Source organism: Gopherus evgoodei, chromosome 10, assembly GCF_007399415.2.
Source record: "Gopherus evgoodei ecotype Sinaloan lineage chromosome 10, rGopEvg1_v1.p, whole genome shotgun sequence".
Classification (NCBI taxonomy): domain Eukaryota; kingdom Metazoa; phylum Chordata; order Testudines; family Testudinidae; genus Gopherus; species Gopherus evgoodei.
The window spans coordinates 1,236,805-1,248,811 of record NC_044331.1 but is presented as its reverse complement, the minus strand read 5'-3'; the positions used below and the strand labels follow the sequence as shown (position 1 = coordinate 1,248,811).

The 12,007-nt window shown below is 63.6% G+C and overlaps 1 protein-coding gene across 2 annotated transcripts; it reads right to left on the bottom strand.

Annotated features, from left to right (window-relative positions):
• Positions 1–4,152: 4,152 nt before the first annotated feature.
• On the bottom strand, positions 4,153–10,749 carry CIB1 (calcium and integrin binding 1). Of its 2 annotated transcripts, XM_030577620.1 has the most exons (7): positions 10,552–10,743; positions 9,408–9,442; positions 7,844–7,946; positions 7,221–7,374; positions 6,720–6,838; positions 6,532–6,620; positions 4,153–5,484 (listed from the first exon to the last, which is right to left on the bottom strand). In XM_030577620.1, the coding sequence occupies exons 1-7, from the start codon at positions 10,600–10,602 to the stop codon at positions 5,463–5,465; spliced, it is 573 nt and encodes a 190-aa protein (XP_030433480.1). In that variant the 5' UTR covers positions 10,603–10,743; the 3' UTR covers positions 4,153–5,462. The 2 variants fall into 2 exon arrangements, with proteins under 2 accessions (XP_030433480.1, XP_030433481.1); XM_030577621.1 differs by lacking the exon at positions 6,532–6,620 and having other exon boundaries at positions 10,552–10,749.
• Between the last annotated feature and the right edge of the window lie 1,258 nt (positions 10,750–12,007).

Genomic DNA, 12,007 nt, shown 5'->3' with positions numbered 1-12,007 from the left:
TTCATTGCGCAGCACTGGAGCTTGCAGGCTTTGGAGCAGAGGGTGAAATTGGGGCAGGGGGTCCCCCTGCTGCCTTTTACTTACCTCCTGGCCAAGTTTTCATGGGAAAGGCTGGAACATTCCCAGCGGGGCCGTGCTCAGTAGCCTGCTGAGAGCTTGGCAGCTTCATTCTCTGAAGATTGGTGTGCAGGGAGCATACTCCAGCCCCTCCGGCTCCTGCTGCAGGCCATCCCGCAGAGCCCCGGAGTGGGCCCCAGCCCAGGGCAGAGGGACTTTCTCTGCAGTTGCTCCTCCCAGGTGCTGGCCTTCAGAGCAGAGAGCAGGTAGACAGGCTCTGCTGTGCTCCTGGCAGCGAGCGGGAGGATGAAGGAGCTTGACCCACAGTGGGGGAGTGGTGCTGGAGAGGCCTGAGTTAGCTGGGAGCGACAGGAGCCATCAGGGTGCGGAGGGGGATGGGGCAGACGGGTGTGTTGTTGCTCGACCACACTCCTGCCCTGAATCTGGAACTGAACACTGCGTTCCTCAGTCTCCGCAGTGCTCGGCAACCAGCTGGGAAACACACTGGCAGATGTGGTCTCTTCTCCCCAGCGGCTGAAAGAACCGCCGACCTCCCAGGGTGTTCTCCAGGGAGCTGAGAACCTGCTCCTCCCAAGCTGCAAGCGTCTGGTGACGAGCCAGAGTGTGAGAGGCTGTGCCCAGGGCCTGCGGCTCTCGGTGAGCGAGGCAAGAGCTGCTCCCAGAAGCTGATATTAAATGAGCTCTCGTGAAATGTTAGGGGTCACATACGGGCTGCTGCTGAAAGCCCCTGGCCCTGGGGAGCCGGCCAGCCTCGGCTGACCTATCAGGCCATGTGTAGTGATGCTGTGGTAACGAAAGGCTGTACGTTCGGTTTCAAACCACCTTTCAGCCAAACGCCCCCATTTGGTTTGCCTGGGCCTGGCCGCTGAGCTGGGCACTGCCCCTAATGCTAGGCCCCAGAGCTGCAGCTCCGTGGCAGGGTGCTTTTCTCTGTGGGGTAGCAGCATTTGGTGCTTTGACAGCTGTCCAGCCCCAGCTCCCCTGGGCGCGCCGCCCACAGATCCTGCGGGTTGGCTGGCCGCGGGGCGCCACAGGCCGTAGGTGCATGGCAGTGCTGTTAGCTCAGGGACGTCTTGGTCAGGGAGCGAGAGGGGATCGTGAGGCACCACAGAATCACACCACAGGCTGGACTACTGCACTGTTCTTCGCCAGAGCCCCACAGCCAGCCCAAGCTGGAGCCCCAGGGCCTTGTGCACCACACGGGACAGGGAAGAGCTCCCCAATCCCTTTGCTCCATTGAAAAGGCCCCCAGCTGCTGGGGGGAATCACTGAGCTGTCAGTGGGCTCCTGCCACCACCAGCACGAAGAATCAGCAGGGCAAAGCTGGCTGGAGTCCCGCTGTGGGGCCAGCTCCTCCAGCCGTCTACCATGGAGGGTGGCCCTGCCACTGCCCCGGTGCTGAGGCTCCTGGGAGATGGGGGTGCTGAATAGGAGGAGGGGGACTGGCTGGCTCCCACCCCCAGGTTGATGGAGCTGTGCCTAGGCACTGCTGGCTGAAGGGAAGAGGAGCCTGTACTGGGAGTACAGGGCCCTGGGGATGCTGAGCAGACTGAGGTATTAGGTGGGTGTACACCAGTGGGGGAGGCTTGGGGTTATCCCCCCCCCAATGTTCTGTGCCCATTTTATCTCTAGCCCACATCCTACACGCTCCTCTCCTGGGAGGCAACAGGCAGCTTCCTGCCCACCCCAGCCCCTGAGTAACCCTCTGGCCAGCCCATGTGCAGGGCTCATTTCCTGATGCTCATTCTCTGCTGCAGCCAGTGCATGGGGCAGATACGGGTACAATAGCAGCATTGGTGAGGCAGGGGAGACGCTGCTGCTGCACCTGTGGCTCTTCTGCTCTGTCAGCCAGCCTTGCTGCAGGGTTTTTGCCGTATGGCTCCTGCCTGCCATACATAGGGTTGGGATTGCTAACTTTCGAACACCCCTGCCCTGAGCACCCTCCCTTCCTTCACTCGCCCCCACCCTCGGGCGGAGTGCAGGTGCGTATGGGCTCTGGGTGGAGCCAGAAATGAGGGGTTCAGGGTGTGGGAGACAGCTCCGACTGGCGGTGCAGGCTCGGGGGGGATGAGGGGTTTGGAGTGCAGCAGGGGGCTCTGGGCTGGGGTGCAGCCACCAGGTCCCTGCAGCCCCATGGCCCCTGTTCAGCCAGGGAAGCGCGGTGTGCTGCCCTCGCAGCTCCCATTGGTCCCAGTTCCTGGCCAATGGGAGCTGCAGAGTCAACACTCGAGGCAGGGGCAGCGTGCAGAGCCTTCCTGGCTGCTCATGTGCCTCTGGGCTGCAGGAAGCTGGTGGCCACTTCCTGGAGCCACATGGGAGCCTGCCTTAGTCCTGGGTCCTCGCTGTGCCAGCAACTGGACTTTTAACAGCCTGGTCGGCAGTGCCAACTGGATGCCAAAAACCAGACAGTTGGCAGCCCTACGTAGGGGCCAGCTGCTTCAGTGCCAGGCCTGGCTTCCCTGTGCTGCTGAGCACCTGTTTTACTGTCATTTCCTCACAGCTGTGTGTGGCTGAGGAGGGTGAATGTGACTTGGCACCACGGTCTGCCCTGCAGTCAGCTGGCCGGGCTGTGCCTCGCTGTAATGTCAGGGCCTGTGTCAGCGTCAGACTGCACTGGGGCGTGCTCAGAGAGCTGCTGTGGCAGCCCCATGTCACCAGAGCTCACAGCACTCTGTGCAGGGAGCCGCTGCGGGTGCCCCAGGGGTCATGGCTAAGGCTATTGCATGGGCAGGCCCCTCGCAGTACCGCCTGCTCACAGGTGCTGCTCACGCTGTTCTGGGGTATACACCTTGGCTGACCTTTGCTCAGCTTGGGCCCAACCTACAGCTTAACTGCCGTGCCGAAGTGGGAATACTTCGTAATATTTGTATGATGCCTGAGTGTGCCTCAGTTTCCCCACACATGCTACAGTTACCCCATGGGTGGGAAAGGACTGTTTGCTCTCAGGGCAGGCTGAGCAACATGGGTGTTGCCCGGCTGTCTGGGCCTTAGTCCCCTATCAGTGCAGCATCTGAGAAGCCAGTGGCAACCAATCGCCAGGACACTGACATCTAGCAAGCAACAACCCAGAGGGATGAGGACTTCCCCACTTCTCAGCAGGGAGGCTGAGCAACATTGCTCTCCTGGAGAAAAAGGACGGGAGGGAGTGCTGGCGGCTGGCCGAATCAGAGCTCTCACAAGCAGGTCGGCCGGAGAGACAGCCAGTGTTTGAACCAAGGGCTGACCAGAAAGGTCTCTGCTTTAACCGTCACTGCCCTAAGGCCTTGCTCTTGTGTGGCATTATCCTGAAAACCTGTTTTCACAGCGCGAGCGAGCGTCACTGCAGCTGCTGGGTGAGGTGCATTAATCCCTGTGGAGTGGCTGAGTGTCCAGTGGACCTCGCTGAACAGAGCTCCCAGGGAGGCTGCAGGCCTACAGGTCCAGCCTGAGGAGGCGGTGATGCTGCGTGGCTGACCCTGGAGGAAGCGGCGACACCATGGGATCTGGCTTACTGAAGGGATTCCTCCTAGAGCCCATGCCAAAGCTGGGGCTGTACCACTGATCCTGTGGATCTGCCACAGTGGCAAATGTAAGCAAACCCCACCTTGTCCACCCCACCCCACCCTTTGTTTTTGTGCAGCTGCAGAGACATGAGAACCAGCGATGCAGGAGTCCATCGCTCTGCTAGGAATAGGCAGGCCCCCAGTCTCATCACTGGATGGGCCCTGCAGCCCCTAGGATATGCTTCGTGCTGCACTCCAATTCACTAGAGGGGGAGGGAGACATAACAGGAACAGTGAATGGACAGGGAGGGAAGAGGACGCAGGGCCCACTAACCCCAGGCAGCAGGGAGGGCAGCAGCCAACCCCCTCCCCTAACTATGGGGAAGGAGAGACTATAGCCTCTATCCCATCTGGCCCGACACAGCCAGCCCAGAAGGCAGCACTGCACCCTCCAGTATTCCAGGTGTTGGAAGCTTGCTGTAGGCTACCCAGAGCCATGGCCCAGGGGGTGCTTGTCCTGCAGGGGTGGGGAGACCAACCCCATACGTCTCCCTGCAGAGAATCAGTTCGCCACACACCAGGGACAAGCCCCAGGGTAAGACTGCAGCTCTTTATTCATTTTCCGTACATGGCCGAGCAGCCCCCCATCCAGTGCAGAGTACTGCAAGTCCTCCGGCCCTCCCTCCCATGGTGGGGGAGCACCTAGCAGAGCAGCACGGGGAAGCCAGCTGCTTTACCACTTGTAAGAAAGGGTAGAAAGAAAAAGAAAAACACCCTGAGTCTTTGCTCCCCTAACAGGCACTAGCAGTGTGCCAGGCAGCAGCAGGCACGGTGGGACTGCAGAGTGGAGCCTTCTGCCTGATGGCCATTGCCTGCCCCTGGCCTGTGGCAGCTGACTAGCAGGGGAAGGACTCCGGGCTAGGCTGCCTGACAACAGGAATCAGCTGCTGCTTCGGGAAGGGAGGTACAGCACCAGCAGATGCACCGACTCGCAGGGCCGGGCAGGGCAGACTGGCAGGGGCACAGGCAGAAGCTTTAAAAGTCAGTTGTGGCCCTGTGAATGCTGTGGCCCCTGCCAGGAGCCCTCGACTCTGGCTGAGCAGAAAGCAGTGCATGCTCTAATGGGAGGGAGTTGGGGACTGGACAGAGAAGTTACAGAAACACCCTGGACAGAGCTGCTGGGCGGCAGCATTTTAAGGTGCCAGTTACATTATTGCATAGTTTAAAAAGCCCTTTGTGCTACATCCCTTTGCCAGACCCCCTCAGGGAGCCAGCCAGGCCCACTGCAGCCTCGGGGGCTCCTTGCCAGAGTCCTAGCTGCCCGTTTGCTCGTGGAAGGTACACAGAGAGGCTCAGGAGGGTGAGCCCCAGATTATCACCAGCCCCCAGCAGGAGTTCCCCTCTCCTGCTCAGGATGTCCAGGGTAGGCCCAGAGGACTGCACCTGGTTTGCATAGGAGTAAGTCCTTGGAGACTAACGATCCCAGCATGCTTTGTGCCACGCTGATCCCAGCAGCCTCTGCTTTGATACAAGTATGGCTTGACAGGCTGGGACCTGTAGTCTCCGAGGGCCAGGAGTTTGTTTGAAGCACAAGGCAGCTGCATTAAGGACCCTGTGACCCTACCCCTGCAGGCCAAGAAGAGTACAGAAGGCACAGCATACTGGGCAGCAGAGGCCTTGCCCCGTGGAGCCCCGCATAAGGCACTATGGAAGGAGTGCTCCAAGACACCGGCCCCCCTAGCACAATACTGGAGTCACCAATATTATTGCATCAGTTTGCCAGAAGGGGAAGGATCCAGATACTGCGCAGAGATGGTGCAGAGCCGCACAGCAGGCTAGGCAGGGACAGGCCATGGGCACAGTCAGCCACAGGACACCTCTGCTAGAAGGGACGTAGCGCCATCACAGCACGATCTTGAAGGAACTGAAAGAGACAGTGACCAGCACATTCTCACATGCTATGCCACAGGGGAGCTACTTGCTGGGGTCTCTGGTGCTGGGCATGGGAAGGGCTGTATGCAACATGGCAGGAAAGAAGCTCAGAGGGGACATGGCAGACCCAAGCAGAATGCAGCTGGTGTTTAAAAGACATGATTCTGGACATCTGCCAATGGCTCAAGGGGGGAGCGTCCTGGATACCCTGAGGATGTCAGACAGCCCCCATCAAACTAGCAAAGAAACAAGCTAGAGGAGTCGAGTGGCCAGGGAAAGGGGCACATGAGCCCTGGAATGGGGCAGGAGGGCAGTCTGGTGCGTGAGGCTCAGGACTAGAAGACAGGAGAGCTGGGTTCTCCTGCTGCCATGATGTGACTGTAGCCAAGCAAAGCCTGTGCCTCTGTTCCCCGTGAAAGGAGAAGGCCCTGCCGCGGCCGGGCGGTGCTCGTTCTGTTTGTGAAGCAGGAAGGATGGGCCAGTGGTAAGGAGACTGGCCTCAGAGCCATGGATTCTACTCCTAGCTATGCTACAGCCTTCCTGTGTGACTCTGGCGAGTCGCTCCCTGCCCCGCCTGCAGCACGGACAGAACAGCCCTTCCTCCCCCTACGCCAGCTGCGTTTTGTCTGCGAGCTCCTTGGGCAGGCACTGGCTCTGTGCTTACATACAGCACGGCTGGAGACCAGACAAATGAGTGGAGCATCTGGGCACTGCCACGATACAGCTCGCTAGGAAGGGATCAGGAGCCAAGCCCCATTGAACTGAGACCTGGGTGCTTCAGGAAGTGTTTCCCAAGCTTTGCAAGGCCTCAGTGGACAGGGCTAGAGATGGGCAAAGGTTCTTCACTGTTATAGGAGACTATTTAGAGCAGTTCTCCACTACGTCTGCGCTTTTAGCCCTGCTACCAGCTCGGAGATCTGTGCCAACTCTGCACAGAGAGTTAAGCAAACCCCCATTCCACCCACTGGCTAGCTTGCCCTGCCTAGCAAGCGCTGGATTTTCTCCAGTCAGACACTGCAGCACGCAGAGGCAGAGGTACCTGGCAAAGTCTGGTGATCGAGAAATGACATGCTGGAACTCAGAGAGGTTAATGGTCCCATCCTTGTCAATATCAGACTCCTCCAGGATCTGTCAGGGAAAGGGAAACACCAGCCCTCAAAGCCTGCTTGAGCAGCCCCACACAGCAGGTCCAGCAAGCCCTACAGACGCAGGGCGTGTGGCACTCACGTTTTGGATGAGCTGGTCCATCTCTGACTCACTCAGCCTAGTCTCATCTCCTTCCCCTGTCAGGCAGTTCACCAGCTTCTCCAGGTCCTTCCTGTCCAGGGTCCCATCGTCGTCAAAATCTTTGGGGGGAAATGTCCAGATTATCATCAGAGGCACTTGCCCATGAGCCCGTTTCCATGGCTGTAGCCTAGCAACACAGGAGATTTACAAGCAGGAGTGCTTCCAGAAAAAGGGTTCTTGGCTGGGCCTCAGGCTTGCCCTGGGGGCCTCGCAGCCTTCCCCTTGGAGCCCTTCGCTGGGGTAGGGCTAGCTACCACCACAACCTGCTCCAAGCACCTCAGACTGCAGCTGGGCAGTCACCCATGGACAGCAGGTTCCTGACATGACCCCCTCCCTGAGAGCAACTCTGAGGCGAGCAGCAGCTGCCCACACTCAAGTCCCACTCTGCACAGAGGGACTGGCGAAGCAGAGCATTCACCCCGGGTCCTGGCTGATCTCTACCGAAGATGCGGAAGGCGTAGTGGGATTTGATCTCTGAAGTGGCTGAGTCGCTGAAGACGCTCAGCATGTCGAGGAAGTCTTCAAAGGACATGCTGCCATCCCCATCCTCTGAGGTGGAGAAGACTCGGCATATCCGGTCCCGGAACGGGTTTGCCTGTCAACACATGGAGAATCAACACTGGACTGAGGCACCAGGACTTCCCAGCAGCAGCGGGGGTTCCAGAGGGGTCAGGCAGATGATCACAATGGTCCCTTCCAGCCTTAAAATCCCTGACTGTACGGAGACCCTTAGAACTTCCTGTGAAATTCCATTTGCTGCTGGTTAGCCCCCTGCCATCACGTGCCTGCAGCACCTGCGTGGCCTGGGAAGCTGGGCACCCATGCTGCTGGACACTTCTTCCCCAGCCCTGGCCGCTCAGCAGGGAATGGGAAGTGGAGCAAGCACGCCATGACTGCACCACCTCCCCAGTCGCAGAGCGCACCCAAACGAACGGCAGCTGTCCACCAGCCAGGATCCAAGTCTTGGCCCAGGACCAAGAGATCAGTGGGACTGACCTGGTTCCTCCTAGGGACAGGTGGGAGGGGGAGGCCAAGCAGCCGGGGGGGGTGGGGGTGCACCATACCCGCAGTTCAGGCAGTGTGAGGATCTTGCTCTTGGGGACTCTTTTCTGCAGGATACTCTCCCTCTCCTCCTTTGACAGCAGCTCACTGAATCTCTTGTGGGCGCTTTGGGAGACAAGAACAATTAGAGCCTGGCAGAGCTGCTAACAGTCTGGGACAGAGGCTGCTGAGCTCAGCTAGGGGCCCACCGAGGTAATTCTTCCCCAGAGCTGCCTGAAGAGGTGACTATTCTCCAGCCCTGAGCATACACCCCATGCTGCACACAAGGGACGAGAAAGGAGGAACAGTGTGAGCTAGTCAGTCCCCGGCAGGCTGGCTCTTTTCTCTGCCCTGAGCATCCACAGCTGCCGCCTGTGCCAGCTTCTAGACACCACACTGTGATCCCCCTGCCCCACACCTGTCCTGTTACAGGGTGGCACTCAGACACTAGCCTATGCCAGGCTGGCTGCAGAGGTTACAGGGCTGAGTGGATGCCAGGAAGGGACACAGCAGGTGGCAGCAGTGACATCTCCACCCAGGACTCCCGTGCAGGACACTTCAGAAGCTGCTGCCTGTGCCAGGCACACATTGCATTATTCGCGCTCAGCCAGGGTGCCACCAGCAACCAGGCTAGGCTGGGTTTGTCCCAACAGCTTCAAACGCAGCAAAGCAGCATTAGGCAAGGCCCCGCACAGAGCCCATGGACATTTGCAGCTGCAGCTACAGCATCACATCACAGCCCAGCCCAGCCCAGCCCATCCAGCTGACACACAGCCCAGCCTGGAGATGTTATTTTTCCTCCTTCGCTTCAAGCAGCCCATTAATGCAGCCAGTAAAACGAGACACCACACAGAGCAGCAGGCTAGAAACACCAAGAAGGCCCCACACCTGAAGCAAAAGTCCAGCGCACAGAGGGCTAGGTGCAAAGTGCCCTTGTGCCAGGGAACACACCAAGATGGGGAGCAAGAGCCGGAAGAGGCTCCAGTTCACAAGGGAAGTGCTACCTGGCCACTGCTGCACCACACTCCCCCCTCAGGCCATGCTCCCCTAGCCAGCTGCACCCACCGCAAGGTGCAGTGAAACAGATGTCAACACCCCAGCAACTTGGAGCAAAGTACCCGGGCACTGCCTCTTGCACTTGGGGCAGGGGAGTGCAGGTCAGCCTACAAGCAGGTTAAGGCAACTCTGACTCTAGGGCCATACTAACAGCTGGGTTTCCCTGGGGCAGCAGCCCCCATGCTAGGAGGCAGCAGGGCAGCACTGTTTGAATCGTGTGTAACTCTCACTCTCCGCCAGGCAGGACCTACAGGGGACCCAGCAGACCCACTCTGGGGCCTCTGCTGCTGCCCTTCCTGATCCAGGAGCAGCAATGTCAGGTCTGGATCCAGTTCCACGGAGACCCCTCCCCATGGAGCTCTGGCACCTTCAGCCTGCAATTGCCCTTCCCCTCCCCATGCGGACTGTGGCTGCTACCCCAAGGGCCAGCATCTGAGCTGCCCCCTCATGTATAGGCCTGGCCCCATAGCTCAGCACCAGCCTGAGCGGTGTGTGGGGCCCCGAAGGAAAGCCAGCCCGAGGGGAGCTTACAGCAAGATCTCCTGCTTGGTCAGGAAGGTCAGCTCCTGGGAAAGAGAGAAGGGGAAAGTTATCCCTGCAGCTTGGCTGAGGGGGGCTCTCAGCAGCAGCACCACCCACAGCCCGCCCAAGGGGTCCCACCGCCGCCGAGCCCGGCAGCAGGGGGGCCCGGACCGGGAGGATCCCACCGCCGCCCAGCCCAGCAGCAAGGGGGCCCGGACCGGGGAGGGGGGGGTCCCCCCGCTGCCGCGCCCGGCAGCAAGGGGGCCCGGACCGGGGTGGGGGGGTGGGGGTCCCACCGCCGCCGAGCCCGGCAGCAAGGGGGGCCTGGACCGGGGAGGGGGGTCCCACCGCCGCCGAGCCCGGCAGCAAGGGGGGCCTGGACCGGGGAGGGGGGGTCCCACCGCCGCCGAGCCCGGCAGCAAGGGGGGGCCCGGACCGGACCGAGGGGGGGTCCCACCGCCGCCGAGCCCGGCAGCAAGGGGGGCCCGGACCGGACCGAGGGGGGGGTCCCACCGCCGCCCAGCCCGGCAGCAGGGGGCCCGGACCGGACCGGGGGGGGGGGGTCCCACCGCCGCCGAGCCCGGCAGCAAGGGGGGCCCGGACCGGGGGGGGGGGGGGTCCCACCGCCGCCGAGCCCGGCAGCAAGGGGGGCCCGGACCGGGGGGTCCCACCGCCGCCGAGCCCGGCAGCAAGGGGGGCCCGGACCGGGGAGGGGGGGTCCCACCGCCGCCGAGCCCGGCAGCAGGGGGGGCCCGGACCGGACCGGACGGGGATCCCACCGCCGCCCAGCCCGGCAGCAGGGGGCCCGGACCGGACCGGGAGGGATCCCACCGCCGCCCAGCCCGGCAGCAGGGGGCCCGGACCGGACCGGGAGGGGATCCCACCGCCGCCCAGCCCGGCAGCAGGGGGGGCCCGGACCGGACCGGACGGGGATCCCACCGCCGCCCAGCCCGGCAGCAGGGGGCCCGGACCGGACCGGGAGGGGATCCCACCGCCGCCCAGCCCGGCAGCAGGGGGCCCGGACCGGACCGGGAGGGGATCCCACCGCCGCCCAGCCCGGCAGCAGGGGGCCCGGACCCGGCGCCCTGGAGGGCCGAGGCAGCGCAGGGCAGCCCAGCTGCAGACCCGGCAATCGCTGGCGGGGGGGGGGCACCTGGTACTCGCCGAGCAGGTCCCGCGGCAGCTGACTGGCCGAGCCCCCCATGGCGGCCGGACCCAACTGCCGCAACCGCGTCACTCTCCGTCCGCCCGGGGCGTCAACCACCGTCTCCAGGAAACCGCTGCATGGCAACGCCCACGGCCCCGAAAGCGAGCCCGGAGCGGGGCATGCTGGGAGCTGTGCCCCTGCCCCCCCCGCCCGGAGCGGGGCATGCTGGGGGCTGTGCCCCCCCCACCCAGTGCCCGGAGCGGGGCATGCTGGGACCTGGGGCATGCTGGGAGCTGTGGCCCCCCCCCAGAGCCCGAGCCCGAGCCCGGAGCGGGGCATGCTGGGAGCTGTGCCCCCCCCGTGCCCGGAGCGGGGCATGCTGGGAGCTGTGCCCCGCCCCCACACCCAGTGCCCAGAGCGGGGCATGCTGGGAGCTGTGCCCCCCCCCCGAGCCCGGAGCGGGGCATGCTGGGAGCTGTGCCCCGCCCCCACACCCAGTGCCCAGAGCGGGGCATGCTGGGAGCTGTGCCCCCCCCCCCCGAGCCCGGAGCGGGGCATGCTGGGAGCTGTGCCCCCCCCCCGAGCCCGGAGCGGGCATGCTGGGAGCTGTGCCCCCCCAGTGCCCGGAGCGGGGCATGCTGGGAGCTGTGCCCCTGCCCCCCAGTGCCCGGAGCGGGGCATGCTGGGAGCTGTGCCCCCTCCCACCCCGAGCCCGGAGCGGGGCATGCTGGGAGCTGTGCCCCTGCCCCCCAGTGCCCGGAGCGGGGGCATGCTGGGAGCTGTGCCCCCCCCACACCCAGAGCCCGGAGCGGGGCATGCTGGGAGCAGTGCCCCCCCCCACACCCAGTGCCCAGAGCGGGGCATGCTGGGACCTGGGGCCCCCGCCCCCCCCAGTGCCCGGAGCGGGGCATGCTGGGAGCTGGGCCCCCCCCACACCCAGAGCCCGGAGCGGGGCATGCTGGGAGCTTCGCCCCTGCACCCCCCGTTCTCCCGTGCCCAGAGCGGGGCATGCTGGGAGCTGGGCCCCCGCCCCCCCCAGTGCCCGGAGCGGGGCATGCTGGGAGCTGGCCCCCCCCACACCCAGTGCCCAGAGCGGGGCATGCTGGGAGCTGTGCCCCCCCACACCCAGTGCCCGGAGCGGGGCATGCTGGGAGCTGTGCCCCCCCCCCGAGCCCGGAGCGGGGCACGCTTGGACCTGTGCCCCCGCCCCCCCCCCCAGTGCCCGGAGCGGGGCACGCTGGGAGCTGTGCCCCCGCCCCACCCAGAGCCCGGAACGGGGCATGCTGGGAGCTGTGCCCCCGCTCCCCCCAGTGCCCGGAGCGGGGCATGCTGGGAGCTGTGCCCCCCGCCCCCCAGTGCCCAGAGCGGGGCACGCTGGGAGCTGTGCCCCCGCCCCACCCAGAGCCTGGAACGGGGCATGCTGGGAGCTGTGCCCCCGCTCCCCCCAGTGCCCGGAGCGGGG